General features: G+C 55.0%; 1 protein-coding gene across 4 annotated transcripts in view; it reads left to right on the top strand.

Moving 5' to 3' along the window:
• Positions 1–621: 621 nt before the first annotated feature.
• Positions 622–23,175, top strand: part of KCNN3 (potassium calcium-activated channel subfamily N member 3) — a 176,617-nt gene continuing 154,063 nt past the window's right edge. For 3 of the 4 annotated variants that reach the window (XM_002685991.7, XM_005203798.5, XM_005203799.5), the window contains exon 1: positions 622–1,851. In XM_002685991.7, the coding sequence (XP_002686037.1) occupies positions 949–1,851 (903 nt within the window). In that variant the 5' untranslated portion in view covers positions 622–948. Of the gene's footprint in view, positions 1,852–21,978; positions 22,888–23,175 lie in introns of those variants that run through there. The other variant, XM_010802964.4, reaches the window with a different exon arrangement.

Consider the following 23,175-nt stretch of genomic DNA (forward strand, 5'->3'; position numbering starts at 1 on the left):
CATCATTTTCATAGGGTTGTTGTGAGGCTTAGAAATAACAGATGCTCCTGCACACATATTGCAGGCAGTTCAGTGTCTACCTGGGGTCAGGAGGATGTGACCTTTGCTTCTGTGACCTTGAAGTTGTTACTCAATGTCTCTGAACATCAGTTTGTGAAATGGAAACTTCCCGCCTCCTTGGTATTTGGAGGCTGTAGCTGGATAATAGGTGTGAAATAAGCTATCGTAGACCCCGACCATTAATAACTTCCTGTTTCTTGCCGCCGCATCAGGGTGCACAGTTGCCCTCCGTACGAGGACCTCTGCTCCTCTTCGCCACCACCCCGCGTGCGCATACATCCCGTATCGCCGTGGGCTGACGGGTTTCTGCCATACCTGTCAGAGGAAAAGAGGGCAGCTGCTCAGCTCCCGGGTGGGGAGCCGAAACTACAGTTCCCAGCCCTCGCTGCGCCACCGCCGGGGCTGGGAACGGAGCGCGGCAGGCCCCTCCTCTGGGGAGGAGCCTATGCGGGGGGCGGAGTTAGGAGGTGGTTGGAGAGTTAAGCCAAGCCAATGAGACCAGCTGCTAATAAGTGGGCTTGGCTTACCCTATAACAGTGGCAGGAGGAGGAGAGCAAAGCTATTGAGCCAGCGAGGAGTGAAGCTGAGCCTGGCCTCACACGCTCCTAGAGGACCACCTCCTGAGACAGAGTTCTTTTTCCCCCTTCTTCTTCTTTCTCCAAGCTCCCCTCCTGCCCTCCCTCCCTGCCCAGTACCATGCATTCTTGAGTGGCAGCGTCTGGACTCCAGGCAGCCCCAGAGAACCGGAGCAAGCCAAAGAGAGAGGACTGGAGCCAAGACACTCTGGTGGGGGAGCTTGGATGCCTGGCTTTCTTTGAGGACATCTTTGGAACGAGGGTGGCTTTGGGGTGGGGGGTTGTGCTGCAGGCAATCCAGCCCGGCCCCAAGATGGACACTTCTGGGCACTTCCATGACTCTGGGGTGGGGGACCTGGATGAAGACCCCAAGTGCCCCTGTCCATCCTCCGGGGATGAGCAGCAGCAGCAGCAGCAGCAGCCGCCGCCACCACCGCCAGCACCACCAGCAGCCCCCCAGCAGCCCCCAGGACCCCCGTTGCAGCCTCAGCCTCCGCAGCTTCAGCAGCAGCAGCAGCAGCAGCCACAGCATCCCCTATCTCAGCTCACCCAACTCCAGAGCCAGCCTGTCCATCCCGGCCTGCTACACTCCTCTCCCACTGCTTTCAGGGGCCCCCCTTCATCCAACTCCACCGCCATCCTCCACCCTTCCTCCAGGCAAGGCAGCCAGCTCAATCTCAATGACCACTTGCTTGGCCACTCTCCAAGTTCCACAGCCACAAGTGGGCCTGGTGGAGGCGGCAGGCACCGGCAGGCCAGCCCCCTGGTGCACCGGCGGGACAGCAACCCCTTCACGGAGATCGCCATGAGTTCCTGCAAGTACAGCGGGGGGGTCATGAAGCCCCTTAGCCGCCTCAGCGCCTCCCGGAGGAACCTCATTGAGGCTGAGCCCGAGGGCCAACCCCTCCAGCTCTTCAGCCCCAGCAACCCCCCGGAGATCATCATCTCCTCCCGGGAGGACAACCATGCCCACCAGACCTTGCTCCATCACCCCAATGCCACCCACAACCACCAGCATGCCGGTACCACCGCCAGCAGCGCCACCTTCCCCAAAGCCAACAAGCGGAAAAACCAAAACATTGGCTATAAGCTGGGACACAGGAGGGCCCTGTTTGAAAAGAGGAAGCGACTGAGTGACTATGCTCTGATTTTTGGGATGTTTGGAATTGTTGTTATGGTGATAGAGACCGAGCTCTCTTGGGGTTTGTACTCAAAGGTAGGGGCTGCAGTTTCTCTTTATACCTTTGAACAAAAGGAATATGTAGGTAGCAAAAGAGAGAGAGAGTGGGGGAGAGAGAGAGAGATTGGGGGAGAGAGAGAGAGATGGTGGTGGTGGGGAGAGGCGTTTGCTCAATTATATCGAACACTTAACTTCCCATGGTTTTCCTGCTTAATCCCGGGAGAATTCATTCCTTGCTTCCCTTGGAGGGGGGACATCCCCACACACTGTGTCTAATTTGCAGACTCTGTGTTAGGGAGGATTAAAGAATCCCTTCTGAGAAATCATCTTTCCTCCTGGCTCACTCGTACTAAAGCATAACCCAGCAGCTTAACGCACCAATTAATTACACTCTGCCTTGATGTGCTTGCCAGTTCCTGTGACTTCCCTCCTCTCCTCCCCTCCCTGCTCCACTCCATTTTCCTGAGGATAAAAAAGAAATAAATGTCTGGGTGGGGGGTGGGGATTCCATGCCAGTCCCTTCTCTGTCTTCTCCCTCTCTTCCTAAGTTTCCATTTCCCTCCTCCTCCCTGAGAGACTTAGGGCAAAATAGAAAAGCACCGGTGATTTGGCGTCTCCTGTGTGTGTGTTGGGGAGGGGGGGGCATGGGGTAAAAATATAGGGGGAGGAAATCAGCGGTCCTTTCCCTCAGGAAAGAGGACTCAGAATAAACCTGCTGCTGCCTCGTAAACACCCCCTGATAAAAATGGCTACAGGTGTTACCCGGGCAGAGCAGATGGGCGCCGCCTTGGCATCAGCGGCGGCGGTGGAGGGGGGTGGTGGTGGGGGGGAGTGCCTCTCCTTGGGATGGAATGACAGGGTTTCCCGGGCGTCCCCGAGAGCCCGCGCCCCCGGCTCAGCCCCAGTTCTCCCCTCCCACCCCAACTCCTTCTTCTCGGGGATAAATAAGGATGAGTGTGTGCGCGAGTGTGTGAGTGCGCGCCCCGATGGAGAACGGCGGCGGCGGCGGCGGCACGGGCTTTATCGAGGGAGCTGGCCCCGCTGCTCCAGCCTCTGTCCAGTCCCCATGCGGAGAAGGGGGCTTCCCTCCCCTAGCGGGCTTGGAAATCGCGTCCTCCAAGGGAGTGGGGCTTGAGGAAGGTGGATTTCTGTCAAAGCTCTGCTTGCTGGGAGCCCTCCTGCTGCGAGCTTGAAGGCTTGGAGACCTGGGGAGTCATTGGGCAAGTGGATTTTTTTCCCCCACTCTACCTTCACCCGCAGTTTACTTGTTGGGGTGTGTGTGTGTGTGTGTGTGTGTGTGTGTGTGTGTGTGTGCATGCTTGCTTGTTGCTTGGATTTCTCTACTTATTTGTCATTTTGGGCAGGGGGTGGCTAGGCTGGCCAGCGGGTAGCTGGGAGGGGCTCAGCTGTTGGGGGTTTCAAATAGAGCTTGTTTCAGGCTGGGCACAGCTGCTGCGAGACTGTCACATTCCTTGTTGAAATCCAGCCACAAAAACCTGGGAGGTGCTGATCGGATTTCCCCCATTCCCAGCCTCTCGCTCTCTGAGCAGGGGATGGGCAGATCGGCCTGCTCTAGAAAGGGGTGGGGCAGACCTGTCAGATGGCCTGAAGAGCCAGAATGAAGACTTCCAGGTGGAAGGTCCTGGCTGCTCAGAGGGCATTGCCCCAGCTCTGGGCAGCTCCCACTCTGGAGGTCTAGGATTGGAGCCCCTCAGTGAGCTGGAGCGAGCGGGGTTTCCCCTGGAATCGCAGCTTACTTAGTCATTCCCTGTAATGAGCCTCTGAGTCTGCAGGTCTTTCTGCTTGCTGCTTTCTCCCTCTGGGCGCTCCAGGAGAGGGGGCCACTGGCCTCGGCAGGCCTGACAGCCACTCTGGGCACAACCCCAGCCCCCTCCAGGCTCCCCCTGGGGACCAGGAGCCCTTGCTGGGGGAAACTGATGCAGGCCCAAGTGCTGAGGGGTGGGGAGAAGGGGCAAGACCAGTACCCTCTCTTTTAGTGAACCCTTGAGCTCTTAGGGGAATGGCTCTTCCTTGAGACAGCTCCCAGTGTGGGATCTGTCTGTGCACATTTGTCTTGATGGGGTGGGAGGGTTGCTGCTGGAGCAGGTGGCTCCCTGCTGGAGTATTCAGGGAATGGGGCTTTCCCAGAGCCCGAGAAAGCAGACTCTGGAGCAAAGGAAAGTTGAGGGGATCCAAGGGGCTGGGCTTTGCCTAATTTGAAGTTGATGACCCTCTGGCTGATGGATGCATGGAAGGCAGCAGCAACCCAGAAAGTCTTGCTTGCCTCAGCTAATGAAGTGGCCACTTCCTGTGCACCTTGGGGTTGGTCTTGGTGTGCTGAGCAGGGCTCACTTTCACCTGCTTACCAGCCCTCCCATCCTCTATCCACCAGGCACTGAGTCATTATGGAACAAGTATTTTCTGGGTGTCTGTGTCAGGCCTTATGGGCCTAGGACGGGGTTAGGGCAGCTATTGTCTCTCCTCTCCTGGAGGCAAATAGGGTTGTTTCAAAGAAGCAGAGCAGAGTCTGAGTCCCAGCTCTGCCATCTCCAGTGTGTGATCCTGGACAATCCATGTAGCTTCTTCGAGCCTGTCTCCCCAGCTGTCAAGTGGGGAGAGTGGGGTGGTCCAGGTAGGACCTATTGTTATTGTTACTGATGATAGGAGGAAAAAAGATGTCTTTTTCCTCTGTTATCTAGCTCTGGCTTTGGAATTAGTTGGGGCCTTGATAGGCTTGGAACCAAGACTTGTCAGTGGAGTGAGAAGTTGTCTTGAAGGCGAGAACTTCGGAGAATGGGCTGGATCTTCTGATTCACATACATGCATGTTAAGTCGCTTCGGTCGTGTCTGACTCTTGTGGCGCTATGAACTGTAGCCCACCTACATCCTCTGTCCATGGGATTCTCCAGGCAAGAATACTGGAGTGGGTTGCAAGAATACTTGTTCTCTTCCAGGGGATCTTCCTGACTGAGGGATCAAACCCTTGTGTCTTATGTCTCCTGCATTGGCAGACAGGTTCTTTACCACTAGTGCAACCGGGGAAGCCTGGAAACCACCTCTAACATGGGTCTGTTGCAGGGGAGGTGAACCTTTGTTCCCCAGCCTTGCAGAGAAAACAGATTCTGTTGTGATGAGAGGGTTTAGGTCAGAATGAAGAATCACCAGCTGGGGGAATTCAGAGACAGTCAGTGACCCTAGGGATGGATGGCTGACAGCCTCTTTTGCTGGAGAACTCTGGGTCTGGTTGGTTTGCTGACTGGTGTGGAAGCAGGAGGATGGACAGATTGGATTATTCTGTCCTGATGGTTACAGTTCCCACCCAAAGGCCCTAGGGAGAGGGACACACTTTCTTTTCCCTAAGTGATGAAGATTACTAACCTTGTGTTTGAGCTGCCGCTTTCTGTAGTTTTCTGCTCTTTTTCATGGGGCTGTGGCCTTCCTGTTTGCCTGTCTCTGTCTGCTGTTACTGGGGGAGGAATTCACCACAGAGGCCTGGCTCTCTTAGAAGAAACAGCGTGACCCCGAGCATAGTCAGTTCATGCTAAAGGGTGACAGCCCAAGGAAGTAAAAGAAGTCAGGATGGAATGGTCCTTGGCCTCCTTCTCACAAGCCACAGGTGATGATGGGAAAGGAAGATGGGCTGAGGTAACAGGAGAGCTGTTTGTGATCACACCCAGGCCATGGCTCCTGATGGTTATTCCCGAGCCAAATGAGGGTAAAGTGTTTTCTTTACACGTGGATTCACCCTTGAGGACTTAGCCCACGGCAGGGCCAGGTCTAGATATCCTGTTGAGGAAGGAGTCTTAGTATACTGCATTAGTGCTGGTCAGGGTTAAGGAATGAGGATGTGGGGATCCTTCTTGGCATGCGTTATTTTCCTCCAGAGCCGGTCTGAGCCACACCTGCTCCGGCATCATACACTGACTGCTGTGCTCTTTCAGGGAGAGCTGGGGGCTTGGTGGCTGCCCCCTCCCCACCTTGCCATCCTGCTGGTGCCTGAGCTGGTGCTTCCGTCCAGCAGGGGAGTCATCATTGGCCTTGTGTCTCAGGGACCTCCGGTGTTGGGCGGTGGGGTCAGCCCCGGGGAGGCTGGAAAATGCTGGGGCAGCAGAGTGGGTGTTTTGCACAACCTCAAACCACTTCCCCACCCCCGGCCTCACAATCCAAATTTCACCTCACAGGCAGAGCCCATCCCCTATCCTCTCGTGCCCTGCTCCCACCCTCCCCACCAGCTTCCTGCCTCTCTGCTCTTCCTCTCCCCTGGGGGCCTTGTTGCTGGGGTCACCCAGGCCACGGGTGGAGGCGTGGGTATGCTGGGCTTCCCCGGGCTGCCCTATCTACTCTCATGCGTGGCTTCCTTTCTTCAGGCCGCCTTGTGGGAGGCCAGCCTGAGAAAGGCAGGCTTCTCTGCACATCCTGGGGAGCTTGGTCCTTCCAAGAGAGTGGGGTCCTTTAGGGCCCACTGGTAGCTCTTTGGTGACCTCACAGAGGTCTGCCCCCAGCCTCCAGCTGGAATAATTGAGTGGGTTCACTGGTCCCAGCTCTTCTGTTCTCCTGCCCTCCCTGTCATGGAGGGCTTGTTTGCAGACCAGCAGCTGATGCTGGGTTCTGGGTGAATGGTCTACACCTCCTGCCAGACCCAGGAGCCGCTCTGGGATAGGAGGGTGACTGTGGGGCGATGTCCAGTGTTTGGGAGCAGATGCCTCAGGGTACTCATGTCTGTGGTTTCCAGCATGTTGGGAAGGTAGGAAAAGGTCAGATTCCTCTCCCTGGAGCCTCCCTATGGGACAGGGAGCAGAAGGCAGGAGACTTTTTTTTTTTTTTAATTATTTATTTGGCTGCGCCGGGTCTTAGTTGCAGCATGTGGGATCCAGTTCCCCGACCAGGGATTGAACCTGTGCCCTCTCCATTGGTAGCACAGAGTCTTAGCCACTGGACCACCAGGGAAGTCCCAGGAGACTCTATAAGCGATTGGCTGGAAGCAGGCACCGGGGAGCCAGCCACCGAGGCCCGAGGCATATGTTTTACGATCACAGGTCACACCCAGTGTCTTGGCCCAAGGAGGTCAAGAGAGACTCTGGGAGTGTGAAAGCCAGCCTGTTCTCCCACCCAGGGTGGTGGTGACGCTATTTATAACCTTGGTGGACAGTCTGCAGACGAGTCAAACGTTTGCAACCCACAGAAGGGACAGCTAACTTTTATATATGCTTCTCCTTTGCATGTCATGACACTATTTATAACTGTCCCGGGGGAAAGACTTCATAACACATCCGGACTTCCTTTCCCCACAGGCAGCGCTCCCTGCTGCTCTGGCCCTGGCATCATCGCTGGGGCATTTATCGGCTGCATGGGCTCATTATAAGTCTGGTGCGTGGCCTTGTATTTCCCTTACTGAGCTTGCAGGAAGGGGGATTTGTGGGGCCAGGGTCCACAAAGATCTGCTCTAAAGCATAGAAGGTAAAGAAAAACAAAATGAAAAGAAATTGGAGTAACCTCTGTTGAAGCTGAGGCCCGGATGGAGATGTAAAATCAGAACTGAGAGCTTTGGCTTTGTTGCAGTTATTTGTAAAGCACATTTGGGGGAGAAAATGAGTATGTGAGAGGGAGAGAGAGGGAGCGAGAAGGAGAGAGAGAGAAGGGGTGGTGAGGGGCGGCTGTGTACTGATTAAATACTGCCTTCCTCAGCTCAGTGGCAGGCGGACCAGCACGTTCATTCATTCGTAGCTGTTTTTCTTCTCATTCTTTCAAAACCCCAAAGGGAGAGAGAGAAAGAAGAAAGCCTCCTAGTCTTCTTTAAATAATGAGGGTGGGGAATTCTAAGACTGCACTGTTCTTAGGAGCTTTGGGGAGGAAAATTCTCGTGCCTTTTTTTCTGGTGAGGAAAGTCCGGAGGAGGCTGTTGGGTTTTGGGGTGCCCCTCCTCCTCCCCTGTCATTCTACCCCCAGGAGCTCAGCTGGGATCCGAGAGAGCAAGGATGGAAGGGGGAGCTGGGGGCAGGGACCACCCTGCTTCATCTCTGGGGCTGGCCCTGCAGGGGCCATGAGTGCTGGGTGACAGGAGCAGGGAGGCAGGGAGCATCCGTGCCACACTGGGTCACCTTCCACTGGAGAGTCCTGGAGGTAGGGGGTGGTCGCAGCCCCCTTCGTAGGTGACGTCACGGGGCCAAGCTGACGCTGCTGGTGGTTAGCAGCACTGGATTAAGAACCCAGGGCCGTTAGAGTCCCAAGTTGAGGTCTTTCTGCTTGCCTGCCTGCTGCTGGAGAAATTGCTTATCATTCTTAAGAGACAAACCAAGGTTTATGGGCCTGAGAGCTGTGATGCAAAATGTGGGAATGGGAGGTTTTACCAAGGGGCGAGAAGGGGCTTGGTAGAAGGCGGGTACCAGTGCAGGTACCCAGAGGACACAGTGTGGGCAAGGGGGCAGGGACCCACAGGGCAAGGGGGCGGGGCCCTGGAGGCAGCCTCAGTCCAGGGTGACATGTGGACAGGTCCATGGTCTTTCCTCCGCTGCCTCCTCACTCGGAGGCCTGGTAATACTGCTCTGGGGAGATGCTGGCAAAGCTGAGAGGGCAGAGGGTGTGGGGATTACAGGAAGAATAGGAGTGTATCCTGCTGAGGCCTGGACCGGGTGGGCTCCTGCTGCGGCCCTGCAGAGCTCGCCCTCCACCCTCTGAGAGTCAGCAGGACGCTGCCGAGCAGGGCTCCCTGGCCTCCGGGCCCTCCTCTGTGCTCCCCGTCGCCTTCCTTCCCTCTTCTCCAGCTCTGACTTCAGGGCTCCTTGTTGGGGTGACCCGTGCGGGCTCAGCATCTTGCGTCTCACGAGGTATTTCCATGTTCGTTCCTCAGGATCCCCTCCTCAGCCCTGGGAGTCATTACAGTCTGCAGTAGCTCACAGATGAGCAAACTGAGCTGTGGGGGGTTAAGCAGCTAACTCCTGCTGCCCGTGTGAGGAGAGAGGGGTCTAGAATGAAAGCTCAGGTCCCCAGTATCCTACTCACCTCTCTGTTCCAAACCCCACCACAGACCTCTTCTGGGGATTTGAGTGAGGGAAACTTCAAGGGCTTCCCCATCCCTGCTTCTAGAACTTTCTTCTGCCTCTGTGAGTCCCAGTTTCCTACTTCTTATTTAGCTCTCGTCAGCAGCAGTTAGTGTTCAAGGAAGGCCTGTCTCTGCTTTAAAGGAGCCCTGTAGAGGTCCTTCTACCTCTTGCTTCTGGTGTGGCCTTTGTCCAGTCCCGTCACATCTGTGGGTCTCTGATTTTCCAGCTTAAAAATGAGGGCTGAACTCGGATGCTGAGCTCCTTTCCTGCTCCAAAACTTTCCGATTCCACTGAACATACATTTGTCCCGGCATTATCACCAAGATGCCAAGCCATAGTCTTCCAGCTCCTGTCCTCAAGGGGTGCTGGGCCTGCACCCAGCTGCGATCCACCCAGGCTGGGCTGTGGTTTCTGCCAGTGGTGTTGGGAGTGCTGAGGAAAGAGGCAGTCATTCAAGATGTTGGGGGGCTCCCTGTAGGAGGTGGGATGTCCCCTGAAGGGTTAGACAGACCAAGATGGCAGGGTCGCAGACAGCGGGCCTTTCTGAGAGTGAGAACGTTGGCAGCCAGGGTAGAGGGTGCAGAGTGGGGAGGGGGAAGAGCAGGGGCAGCATGGAGTTATCCCCCATGTGCTGTCCACAGGGGCAGGTAGGGAGGAAAGGAAAATCTGGGATTTAGTATCTAGTTGATAACTATAATTGCCAGGGGCTCGAGTGCAGAATACCCGCAGCTCTTCGTAGAGGTGATACTGATTGGCAGAGGCGGGTTGGCATGGCAGTTGTGGCTGTGGGCTCTGGGCTCGCATCTAGACTCAGCAACCCCCTAGTGGTGGGTCCTCAGGGAGTTTCCTGAACCTGGGGCCGGTTTCGCAGACGTTCAGAGAGAACCATGCCTGCCTATAGCATACATGGAACCCAGGTCAGAGCTGGGCATACACTAAGCCCTGACGTCCATCAGTGGTTGCTTTTGTGAGAGCGGTGTTTAGAAGATGCTCCTGTTATCCCAGAGTCCCCACCACCCCGAGAGCCATGGGGGAGACGGGGACGTGGGGGCACATGTCACCCTCCACACAGGTGGCTGTAGAAAGGGGCTCTGGAAGGGGTGAACACATGTGGAAATGCTGCCTTCTCCTGAAATCAAACGGCTTCACCTTGCGTCCTATTTCTGACTGGATCCCTGTGGGTAAGTCTGTAGAAGAGGGAAGCAGGCTGTCCCCTGGAAGGTGGGGCTGCGGCTGTGGCCCGGCTTGGGCTTTTGGAGCCTTCTACCCTCATGGGACCTAGTTACTCTACACTCAGCGTCAGCAGTCTGTGGCCTGGGCACAACTCGATGGGTGTGGACCTGCAAACCGGACAGGTGGAGAGAGATCAAAAATAAGCCCAGGGAGCCAGGCCAGAGGCTGAGAGGCCTGGAGGAAGGTCAGGGGGACACACGATGACCAGGCAGAATGAGGCTGAGAGCATGGGGTGACAGGGAGAGGGCCAGCCAGGAAGCCTTCCTGGGATAGAGCTGGGCAAGAAAAGAAAGGCTTGCCTGATGTGTCTTCAAGGGAACATAGCTTTTTTTCCTTCAACACTTGCAATGGGGTACCTTCTTGAATTCAAAAGGTCATAGGGGCTTGTGAATCAATCTCCCTAAAAAAAGTTCTCTCTACCCTTTCTGCTCTGCATGTGTGCCAAATCACTTCAGTCATGTCTGACTCTTTACGACTATGGACTGTAGCCCGCTAGGGTTCTCTGTCCATGGGATTCTCTAGGCAAGAATACTGGAGTGGGTTGCCATGCTTTCCTCCAGAGGATCTTCCCGAACCAGGGATCAAACCTGCGTCTCTTACGTCTCCTGCATTGGGAGGTGGGTTCTTTACCACTAGCGCCACCTGGGAAGCCCCCTTTCTGCTTTGGCAGGTGGTAACTCTCCCACCCAGGCGTCAAGGAGCAGAAAGAGCAGCTGAGTCGGGGAGGGATGTACCAGGGGATTAGGGCTCGCCCCACATGGAAGCCATTTTTTTTTCAATAGGCCTGGTCGCAAGGTAACCAGAGTTGTATTCTGAGCAGAGCCGTGTTAACACTAAATGAACAACATGCAAATGATGTGTGAAATAATATGCAAATTGGCATCTGTTATTTTTGAGGCAGCGTGTTGGGCATTTTTCTTAAAGGACAGGCATTGTGCTCAGTGTCAAGTGAACAGGAAACTGTCTTATGGGACGCTCCCCAAGTAGCTGAATGGGCTGGTACCTGCCCCTCAGGGTTCATGAGCACCAGACCGGTCAGCCAGCATCTTCAGGAATCATTGGTGTTTAGCTTGAGCTGATAAATGGAAAAGCCCAGGAAGCTGGGGGTCTTGGCCAGGGCCCCCTGGCAGACAAGGAAGGGGAGGAGGCAGGTGATCTGGCTGATCGTGGGCAGCTGGGGAGAAACTGAACTGGGGGCTAATGCTGGCCCAGTTCCTTGCTGCTCCCAGTTCCTTGTTGGCCATAAGGTCAGTGACTCAAAGTCTCTGAGCCTCAGTTTCCCCATCTGTAAATGGAGAGAGTGGTGTTCGCCAGCCCAGTGAGAACTAAATGTGATAATGGTTGGGTAAGTGGCCAGCCCAGTGGCTGGCACACCCCGAGCTGCCAACAAATGGCAGTTCTTCCTAGCGCCTCTGCCTGAGTTGGCACCTGCCTGCATCCTCACAAGGTTCCACCAGCAGGGATTTTTGCACAGCCTTTTCTCCCTTTTAAGAAGATTTCCGATTTTAACAAATTGGGGCTTAGCCATTTTCTTTCTCTTCTGGCTTCCATCGGGGAGGATGTTGGCTTGCTCAGCCGGTCCCCAAATAGCTCCCACAAGTGGGGATGCCCAGAGCCATGGACAGAGGTGATGTCACCTTCCTCCAGGACGAGGGCTTCGGCTGGGCCCGTTGCTGTAGGTTGAGTTACTGCCTGTGGAGGGGCTCAGAGCTGGATGGCATTGACGGGTTGACCCGGAGAGGCCTCCTCTGAGGACAGCCGCTGGCGTATCTGAGGTGGTGTGGTACCATAGCTCCCGCAAGGGCCAAGCTCCACGGACCCACCAGGTGTGCCAGCCTGCGTGCCATGGCCCCTGTACAGGCCTCCCACCTCTGTGAGGAAAGGGCAGAGACCATTTTCCTCTTTATAGGACCCCAAGGCCCAGAGAAGTCATGTAACTTGTCCGAGGCCACTCAGCATTGTGAGTGGAATCCAGGAGTTCTGCGGTTTAGTCCCACTGAACTCCTGCTGTATGGCAGGTCCTGTTCTGGTTTCCAGGAGAGCAAAGGTCTATGCCCTTAAGGATGCAAGTCAGTTACAGGGGTGACTCGTCAATGAAACGTGTTGCTGTCTGCATTCTCTTTCTAGAAGGGTTCAGACTTTCAACACAGACCTGGATTCAAATTCTGGTCATGTGCTATTGAACTGTGTGACCTTGAGCAGTGGTCTCTTTATCTGGAAAGAGGGATTATAATTCCTTTTGCTGAGGGTGGAGGTGGAGGATTCAACTTGGCACAGACCTGGCTACCGGGGGCTCTTCTGTCCACACTGCTCCATGGCCAGCTTTGCCATGCTGTTTCTTGTGAGAGTTCAGGGGCCATGGGATTGTAGAAACCCTTTCGAGTTGGGCCCATGGCTCCCTACCGTTCCTGCTCTGGGCTGGACTGAGCATTCAGCTCTGTCAAGACGCTCTCCCCTGCTCCTGAGGGGCTAATGATGCTGAGCTGGGTGGGAGGACATTTTGGTACAAGACTGTGTGCCAGCGACGGAGAGATCCCTCAAGAGTGAAATGAAATTGATGTGAGTGGAGAGCAAGTCCAGGATGGAGCTTGAGTCATGAGGGTTTCCTCGAGGGTGGAGGGGACCATCTATAATGCATCTGTTCTCAGCAGCTCAGCAGAATGCCCCGCTCTTACAAAATGGAAACTTCTTTCCCCTTTCATAAAAAAGACTCCAAAGCAGCGCTCTTAGTCAGGAGTGTAAAAAGGAGCAGATGGAGGAGGAGAGGACGATGAACATACATCAGGGCCTACTCATCTGATCCTCACAACAGTCCCTGTTTTACAGATGACTGACCCAAGGCCCAGAGAGGTTGGTGACTTGCTCAGGATCTTACAGCCAGGAAGTGGTGGTCTTGGAGCTCGAACCCCAAAGCAGCAAAATGCATGCCTTGTGTGGCAGACATGTTTTTGCAGATCACCTCCTGGCCTGGGGCTCCTTCAAGCCAAAAAGCCGTTCTTGTTCTGTCCTCCCTTGCCCACTGTCACTGTCTCTCCAGCCTCCTCGGAGCCTCAGTGGATGATTTGGGCTCTGGAGGAAGGGGTGGAGGGGAGGAGAGAGAAGGGGAGGATGTCAGCTTGGACACAGGGGTCTATTGAACCTTCAAGAGGCCTAGGCACATTGACAGGGAAGACTGGGCTCTGGGGCTGAGGACGGCCTCTGCGGGCTCTGGAGGGGTCAGCTGAGCAGTCAATAGTCGTGCCTTGGTGTTCTTGTAGCAGCTCTGCAGCTTCCTGGCTGTGCGACCTAGGTGACAAAGTTGACCTCTGTGAACCTCAGTCTTCAGATCTGTGAATAGGGATGATGATGTGGGCCATGAGGAGCCAATGAGATGAGACCCAGTGCCGAACTCATGGTAAAGGGCTGAGGCAATGCCAGCTGGTTTTTATCATTAATTTTCTCATTGTACAACCTGAAAACTCCAAACACAGCCTTAGTCTCCAAAACCCAGAGGACTAGATAGAGTCCCCGGCCTTGTGACCCTTCCTGGCTGGACCTTCTGGCCTGGCCAGCAGGCATCTCCCTGGGCCCATTCCATGAACAGTCCAGTGACCCCTGCCCCCCACCCCATCTCCCCCACCGTTGGTCCCGCTCCCAGTTTATCCCAGGACCACCCCAGCCCCAGCGTCACAGGCCCTTGGTCTTTTGTGAGTAACTTGACTCATGAGGGTTGACAGGTGCCAGGCTGGCTCTGGGAGTTCAGCACTTAAGACATGGAGCTCCAGGCTAGTGGGGGAAGCAGATGGTGAGCAAGCCATGACAGGTATGGCGGGAGTTTTGTAGGAGACAAGGCCACACACATTTGAGTCCTCGATTTGACCCATAAAGCTGAGACTGAGTCTCCCATTCCTTCTGCCTGTTCCCCTTCCCTCTCTTCCCGCAGGTCCATCTCACCTCACTTCTCCCATCTTCGCTTGTATCTGGCTCCCAGTCACCCCCTGCCTCCTCTCTGTGGCAGCATAGCCTGGTGTTAGGAGAGCAGGCTTTCACATGACAGATCTGCGTTTGAACTTCCTACGGCCTGTGTGGCTTTGGGCAAGTTGATCCAGTGCTTTGATTCTCTCTCCTTGGAGGTTCAGCTTAACCCTATTTCTGGGGGCAGTTGTGAGGATTCAATGAGGCACCACTGTATGTAAAGCATGTGACATGGATTTTGGCCCTTGCTGAGCATCAGTGAAGACTGTGGGTGAAGAGAAAGGTCCTGGACTAGGAGGGAAAAAACTTAAAACTTGGTTTCTGGGCCTCTGCTTTGTCATCTGGAAAATGGGAGAAGTGAGGTTGATGATAATTTTTCATTTGGCCACTTAAGGGAGGAGGATCATGAGGACCAGATGGAATTAAGGAGTGAAGGGGAAGAAAGCTGTGATGCCCTGAGTGGAGTGGTGCTTGGCTGCTCACAGGTGTGTTTTAGGGGTGGGGGAGGTGTGCCGGGGAGGTTTTATCTGCCTACCGAGGAGTGAAAACCTGCGAAGGCATTGTGGCTAAGTGGATTTTCTCACTATCAGGAGACAGCTGAGAGACAGACCCTTCTGGCTAGCCTCCCTGCCTGCTGCCTCCTTCCTGCAGGCCAGCCCTTGGCATGAGGCCTGTTCGGCTCCTGAACCCTCCTAGCAGCAGGGATTTAATTACTATAATGTAAGTAGCCGTGGCTCAAGGCCTTCTGGCGGTGGGGAAACAGATTTGTCTTCTCACTGGGAGAATAAAAATCGATAGGAAGGAAAGGCAGTGTACCTTTCTCTGGAGTGTGGGGCTGATGGGCGGCTTTCTTGGAGGTGTGGGGAGAGCGGCCTGCACAGCAGTGGGCAGGAGACACAAGGTCCAGTTCAAGGATCTTTGCTTCTGGCTTTTGTCTTCAGTGTGTGACTCATCTGAGCTGCCTCTGTTTCCCCAGTCACATGTCAAGTACCTCCTGCGTGCCTTGCACCGCCCTTTAGAAATTTCTAGCCGAGTAGGGAGCCCAGGGAGAAAAATAAATAACTTTATTCATTCAGTAAATAGTTATTGAACACTTTAATAATTGTGCCAGGGTTGTTCTAGGTACCACAGCTATAGTAGAAAGAGGCCAAGGAGATAAAAACCCTGGCCTCTGAAACTGACAATACACTATATGTTAATTATACTTTATGTTAGATGGCAATAAATGATGTGAAGAAAAAGAAAGCTGAGATGGTAGGGCTGGGCGTTCTGAACGACTTGTAATCTTAAATACATTGGACGGTCTCACTGAGAAGGTGACAATTGATGGGAGATCTTTAGGAGGTGAGGGAGAGAGCCCTGGGGGAATAGGAAAGAGCAGTTTGAAGGCACTGGGTCAGCAGTCTGCCTGACATGGTCTGAGCAGCTCTGACCAGTACTAATATAGTACAAGCCACATCTGGAGTTTCAGATTGTCCAGTCGCTATATTAGAGCATGGAAAAAGAGAAATGTGAAATTAATGCTAATGGTATTTTCTGTTCATCCCAATGTAGTAAGAAGTGTTACCATTTCAATGTGTCATCAATGCAAAAGATGACTGAGATAGTTTAGATTCTGTTCTTCCTGCTAAGTCTCTGAAATCTGGAGTGTGGTGTATCTTACAGCACATTTCAACTGGACGTGAAATTTTCACTGGAAATACCTGATCTGTATTCAGAGTTCATAAAATTTACGGTTAGAAAAGTAGACTCACAGACTCAGATTGCAGCGAATATATTTAAAAGTTTTCCAATAAATGAATAGAGTGTCATTTTTAAAATATGTTATTGAAAATGAAATACAGTAAATTCTTCTGCACTCACCACACTGCAGGCTTGCAGTGGACACGTGCCCAGTTGCTGCTGTGTTAGACAGTGTGGGTCTTGTGCAGCAAGGCTGAGCTGGGGAGTGATGGGGACGTGGAAGAAGCTTGAAGGGAGTGAGGCCAGAGAGAAGGCGGGTCTGACTGCAGGGCTTTGCAGGCCATGGTGAGGAGTTTGATTTCCACCCTGGGTTAAATGGGGGCAGATGGAGGGCTTTGAGTGGAGAAGTAACGGACTCTGACTTACATTTAATAGGGTGGCTCTGACTGCAGTGATGGGAACAGATGGCGGGGGGCAAAGGTACCCAGTTAAGCTGCAGTCACAGTCCAGATGAGGGGTGGTGGTGCTTCAGAACCAGGCGGTAGCAGTGAGATGGTGAGAAGTGGTTAACTGCTTGGCATTTTTGGAAGGAAGCCTTTCCTGATGAACTGGATGCAGGGGTATGATAGAGGGGGAGGTGGTGGAGAAAGGGAAGGTCAAGGATGAGGCCAAGATTTTGGCCCAAGACTCAACAGACACGAATTTGAGCCAACTCCAGGAGATGGTGGAGGACAGAGCAGACTTTCATGCTGCAGTCCATGGGGTCGCAAAGAGTCGGACATGACTTTTAGCAACTGAACAGCAATACATAAGGATGGAATTTCCATTAATCAGAATGGAGAAGACTGTGAGAGAAGCAGTTTGGGGGAGAAGATGGGAGGTGGGGATTGGACTTGTTAGATTTGAGATGTATCAGTTTCAATATACTGTGGATAGCATGGGCCCTGAGGTTGTGGGAGGTCGGAGGCCTGGAGCATGAAAGTCTTCTGCTGCACCATGATAGATGACTCCCCTCCCATTCCCAGGGGCAGTTTGTGGCACAGCTGCATTTTAAAAACATTCAAATAAATTCTCCATGCCTCCAGCACCATCAATGCTAACTTCCTGAAGGTCACTGGAAGTTGCTAGGGTCTTCTGAGTCAGAGTCGTATTTCAAGGTCACATCTCCCTGCTCCTGGCTGATCCCAGAACAGTGTGATGAATAAAAAAGAGTCATACACGGTCAAGAGCTCTCCCAGCATGCTGGGAAGGCCAATTTTATGGGAAGTTACTAAAACAATACAAGACTCCGAAGCCACGCATTCCTAATTTCCCAGCACTTTAACTCTGCAGGAATGTGGGGGAAGGGATCAACCAGGGGTGGAGAGGAATGACACTCCAGGTCTCTCAGCCAGGGAGGAGGAGGAGGGGCCTGGCCTCTGGGGACCCCCAGCCTCGCGTTCACCAGCCGTGCCGCTGAGTGCCAAGGGCTCTTAGGGACCATGCCAGTGCGGTCACACCTGTTGCGTTTCCAGCTGGGAGGAGAGTTGGGAAAGGGGGCGAGAGTGACTTGCAAGGGCTTCTCCCAATCCTTGTGGTGTCCAGCCCTGCACCTGGGCCTGGAGAGTGAGGGTCCTGGGACCTGTGGACAGAGGCCACTCCATTCTGGCAGCCTAGGCCTGTGGGGCCTGGGTCTTATGACTTGGGTCCAAATCCAGAGACTGACCGTTATTTGGTGAAACTTCAGTGACTTGATCTTTGAGTCCATTAGTGCATCTGTTGAATGGGGATGATGATGCCTGCCTGGGCAGTTTTGTGAAGTGGTGTTAATGAATGACTTTAGTGCTGAGATGTGACACTTAGTAAATATTGACACTTAGTAAATGTTGATTCTCCTCTTCCTTCCAGGGATGTAAGAATTGCCTGTGGAGGGGCCAGCTCTGCGCTTGGAATGGAGGGAGGTGGTGCAGAGGGTCGTGGTGCTGGACTGAGGATGCCCAGTTAGCACTGAGAGTGAGTGAAAGAGAAGGAAGCGCCTGTCTGAATGGGAGAGAGTGAGGACGAGGAGCGGGGCACCTCCTCCCTCCATGAGGTTGGGACCTCACTCTGTGCCTTTGGCTCGAAGCTGCTGAGTGGGGTGGCTTTGCTCCCCAGAGGAATATTTGGCCACGTCTGCAGACGTTTTTGGTCATCATGACAAGGGGAAGGCTGTTACAGACGTCTCATGGGTAGAGGCCAGGGATGCTGGTAAACATCCTACAACACCCAGGGCAGTCCCCGCAAGAATTACCCGGCCCCAGTGTCAGGAGCAACGGGGCGGGGAACCCCTGCTGCAGATGACTCATTCGCACAGGCTTCTTGTGAGGAGGCATGAGCAAATGGATGAGACTGCTTTATCAGCTGGAGCCTGCCACTCCAGCCCCTCCCTCCCCACACCCTTTTCTCAGGGGCAGCCCTGTGTCGTGCAGGACTCTGGACTGGGACTCGGAAGACCTGAGTTCAAGGCCTGACTCGGTGGCGTGTGTCCTTCTGTTTGGTCTCTGTGTCCTTCGCCCTTGCAAGCCTCACGTGTAATCGGGACGGCGGGGGGTGGGGGGGGTGTCTCCACAACGGGGGGCTGTGGGGTGGACCCCGTGGGAGCCTGTATGGGGAAGGCGCTCCATCAGCTGGGCTGTGCTGGCAAACGAGGGCACCGGGATTGGAACCTTTCCACATTTGCCTTTCCGTGAGTGGGCCTTGAGGAGAGGGGAGTCCAGGAGCGCCTCTCTGCCCCTACAGGGCCACGTGGCTGTTCCCGCAAGGCCTGCTCCATCTTGCTTCTTGATTTGTGTGTTCCCGAACAGGTGGAGGAATTGGGAAGATGGAATCTGCAGGGAGATGCAGGGTTATTGTCTCTGTGCCGTGTGAGTGGGAGACAGAGCCGCTTGAGTGGCAGATTCCCTGGCAGGGGAGAGTCAGCTGAGTGTGCCAGCCTGGGCATGGCTAGAATCCCTTTGGGGTGAGTGGGCCAGGATCCCCTGGTAGCCCCCTTGGAAGACTGTTCTGAGCTCAAGACTGACCGCAGGGGAAGACAGGCCCTGCTGACCGGGAGGGTCCACATTGATGAGTGGACTCTCTGAGGGTGTTCTGACAGATTTTCCCCGAGGCCCGTTCTGTGCCAAGCATAGGCCCCAGAAATGCTGGGGGACAAAGAGATGGACAGAACGTGCTTGCGGTGGGTGGCTGGATGGCCAGGCTGCCACTGCTCTGAGGAGCGGCAGACTGTGACAAGGGCTCTGATGAGCTGGGGCTTTACATTGAGGGCACACCAGGAGCCCCTCACATCTGGGGGTGTCTTAGAGGAAGTGGGGGTGCACGCTTCATACGTAGGGAGGGCTTCATGAGGCAAAAGGGAAAGAGCGTTCCGAGCTGGTGTGGGCAGAGGCCCAAAGTGGGAGAGTGCCCGGTGTTCTCAGCGAGGGACAAAGGAGGTCGGTTTTCCTGGAAGTGCTGGGAAGAGAGCACTGGAGAGGGGCGTGGAAGCTGCCGATGGGGCTCACACACCAGGCCGAGCACCAGGCCGAAGAGGCTGCACTTCTCTCTGAAGACACGGGGAGCCATGGAAGGGGTCTGAGCAGAGAGGGGGCATGATCAAGCCCCAGGAGAGGATGGGTTGTTTCTAAAAGGAGGAAGCTTGAAACTGGGAGGCTGGTTAGAAGGTTATTGCAGTAGTTCTACAGAAGAGGAGGTGAGGGCTTGAACCAGGCTGAAGGCAAAGATGGGGAGGAGGCAGGGCTTTATAGAGGCCGAGGGCGTTCACAGAGTATCCTTAGTGTCAGTCGCTCAGTCGTGTCCAACTCTCTGGAACCCCTCAGACTGTAGCCCCCCAGGCTCCTCTGTCCATGGGATTCTCCAGGCAAGAATGCTGGAGTGGGTTGCCATTTCTTCTCCAAGGGATCTTCCCAACCCAGGGATTGAACCCAGGTTGCCCTCCTTGCAGGCAGATTCTTACCGTCTGAGCCACCAGGGCAGCTTCGCATTTCTCCACCCTGGATGTTGTGTGTGAGGGTCACGGTACCGCTCTGCTCAAAACCAGTGCCTTCTTGGAGGATGGGAAGCCGTGAGCCTTGAAGCAGAGTGCCAGTCCCAGGGGGCAGGGTGGCACAATGCCCACACCAGCCACCCTGGCTGGGGGGGCTTTCCTTCTGGAACCCGCGGGGCTCAGCCCTGGCCTCCTGCCAAGCCCAAGGGAGATGGAACACACCCTCTTCCTGCTGGTTTTCAAAGACAGGGGAGGAATCACGGCAGCGGGCTGCGGCCAGCTCTGCTTGGGCTCACATCACAGCGCGGGTGCTGACAGGCTGTGCTCGTGGGCAAGCTGCCCGGTCTCCCTGAACCTCAGCCCGTGCAAGTGTGAAATGGGGGTCACGGTTCTCAGCCCCCGGGGTGTTGTGAGAGAGGATTAATAAGGACGCAGGTGTAAAGTTCTTAGTACATGGCCACGATTTCAATTTACAAGACACAGTGACAGACTGTGACGGGGCGGGGAGAGCAGGGCCCTGTGGCCTGTGATGGAGATGGAGTCCTGGGAAGTGGTTGACACGGTGAGTTCTGTCTTGAGGGTGTCGCCTTTGGAGGGTTGGTCCGGGGGCATCCCAAGAGGGTATCCTGCAGGAATTGGGTGATGCTGGGGGTCTTCCAATAGGAACCACCCTTACTAGTTGGCTTGGAATCAGCTTTTCAGAACCTCAGTGTCATTGTAGGTGGTCCCAGTAGGAGGCTCAGGAGCTGGGTCAGCCTGGCCTCGGTCCTCAGCGCCTCCCTCCCAGAGACTGGCTCCACCTCTGCCCAGGGTCCTGCTGGGTCTTGGCCCAGCGCAGGCTCCAGAGAGGAGGAGCCCTGCGTTTGGGATCAGTGATCTGATACCTGCCCCGGCTTTGCCCCTTCCCTGTCAGGGTGACCTGGGCAGGAGTGTGGGCTCTCAGTGTGGGGGGTCAGCATCCTCATCCATGATGTGGGGGTGATTGTGGGAGGATCCGTGAACTGAGGTCTGGGGAAACCTTCCGAGGTGCCTGGCTCATTGGAGCTCTCAGCAAACATTTGATGAACGAATGAAGGCAAGCCTGTGCAGGAGGCAGGAAGGGATGTTGAGGGGTGGCCCTGAGGAGAGGCCAGGGAGGAGGGTGGATAGCGAGGGGGTGGGCTCGATCCCAGCTCAACTCCTGGCTTTGCCACTAGCTTCCGGGATGTCTTCCTCATTACTGCCATGTGTGGGTGGTAGGTACAGGAGGTTGGGCTTGGGGGCCACCCTCTGCCCACCTCACCACGTGGCGATGGATCTATAGGGATAAATGGCACCAAGGAAGCATGTAGATTACCCAGGAGCGTGCATTCCTCCTTCAGGAAGCATGGTAGGCAGTTAGGGCAAAGTTGCCCCCAAAGCGTGCTCCCCAAATGCCTTTATTTCCCCAGCTGCGGCAGTGCAGAGAGCAGGCGGCCTTCTGAAGGTGAGTGTTCTTGCTGCCCTGGCTGCAGGTCATGGATTCCTCTTCTGAAATGTGAGCCAGCTCTGTAGACACTGGCTGCAGCCATCCTAGGACAGTGGCGGACCACGGCCTGGGAGGGACTGCGGGAGAGCCATCTGCTCCTGTGCCCACGATGAGGGGGTATGCTGTGTGGAGAATGTAAAAAAATAAGAATAAATAAAACCAACTAGAAGTCATTTTATTACCACCGCGCGTGTGCTCTTAATAAGGTTGGTGATCAGCTCCTCCCCCTCTAGGGCCAGAGGCTGTTCCCCGCTTCCCCCCGCCACCCCCCTGGGACGCCCTGCCAATGGTCCTCCAGAAAAGAGCCTCAGAGCTGTGAGTGGCAGGAGAGGAGCTCACGGAGCCCTGGCGAGAAAGCAGAGGTGATCTGGGGAGTAAGGCGTTTATGGTGGCAGTGGCAGCGTGGATTTGGGGCCCAGGAGACCTCGCCAGGAAGTGAGAGGAGAAGCGGGTGGGGAGATGTGGGCAGTGGAGGTGCCCACTGTGAGCTCAGGCTGGGGAGGCATTGTTCAGGCCCTTTGGTTGTGGGCACGGAGACGATGTGTTCCATCTCCCTCGGGCCCAGCAGGAGGCCAGCGCTGAGCCCCGTGGGCTCCAGAAGGAAAGGCTCCCAGCCAGGGCGGCTGGTGCTAGCTGGTGTGGGTGCTGTGCCATCCCGCTCTGTGGGACTGGCGAGCTGCGGCCCGTCCTCCAAGGAGGGACTGGTCCTTTAACTGGGGAGGGGAGGAGTCAGAGCTGCCCTGGGGGCTGGGGGAGCTGGAGGGGTTTGGAGAAGGCAGGAGACACACTGGGATTCATGGTTCTCCACCTGGCAGAACAAGGATGTGCATGAGAGTCAAAAATGAGCGCTTCTAGGGTTTAATGACCATGACTGAAGAGGTTTCCTTGCAGGGTTGAGGGAGGGGCCCATGGGGAAGGATGGTGGGAGCATCTCTCCAGACTGCGGAGGCTCAGTGGATGTTCAAGGGGGGAAAGCTTGTTCCTGGGGCTGGCTGAGGCACAGGGTGTATGAGATTGAGGTCTGGCAGGGCTTGGCCGCCTTTCTCCCTGAACCCCTTCTGAGAGATCGGCAAGGCCCCGGTCTGTTTTGGAACGAGATACCTCTGGCCCCTGCTGCATCTGAAGCAGATGTGTGTTCCTCCACATGGGCCTCTGTGGTCCTGAGTTGGTGGGGCCCCTGCAGTGAGGAGAGCAGAGACCTTTGGGACTTGGGGGCATGAGGGACCCTCTTTTGGATCTGCTTCCCAAAGCAGGTGCCTCTGGTTCCAGCTGGAGCCTGTTTGGAAGCCGTGAGTGGACTGACGTGTGGCTCTCTGGGGCTTGTGGGGCTGAGCAACCAAGCTAAGCCTAGCCCACAGGCATTTCCCAGAAACTCACGGCACCATCACAGTGTTGCCTGGGTGTTGAGGAGTTGGCAGGAGGTAGTGTAGGCACAGCAAACAGGTGTAATCTGGGTGTTGGCTCTGAACAGTTGGTCCCGGATGCCAGAAGGGCTGTGTTGAGGAGGATCCTGAGGTGCAGTCTGAGCTTGGTGGGAAGAGTCCGGTGATTGATTCATGATGTCTATACCGGGCAAGGAAGGATGACAAGGTGGCAAATGGTAAGGTATTTGCCCTCCCTGGTATGGTGGAAAGACAGCCTATGTTTGATTTTAGGTGAGTAACTTTTACCTCTCTGGGTCCTTCGTCTCTGAAATGGGAGTGAAATGTGGCACTTCCAACCTGACACACGTATTGTGGGGACTGAGTGAGAGAGTGGAGTGCGGGTACTGCATGAAATATAAGACAGCGACGCAGGTGCAGAGTGGGGGTTTTGTTGTTATTGAGTCACCCGGGACTCCCAAATGACCTAATAACAGTAGTGTCTGCAGTCACTGGACCAGAGCACGTCATGGTCTGTGCAAGAGCCGTGGCTGATGGGACAGGTGATCCGTACAGCACCTG

This window comes from Bos taurus, chromosome 3 (genome assembly GCF_002263795.3).
Source record: "Bos taurus isolate L1 Dominette 01449 registration number 42190680 breed Hereford chromosome 3, ARS-UCD2.0, whole genome shotgun sequence".
Taxonomy (NCBI): Eukaryota; Metazoa; Chordata; class Mammalia; order Artiodactyla; family Bovidae; genus Bos; species Bos taurus.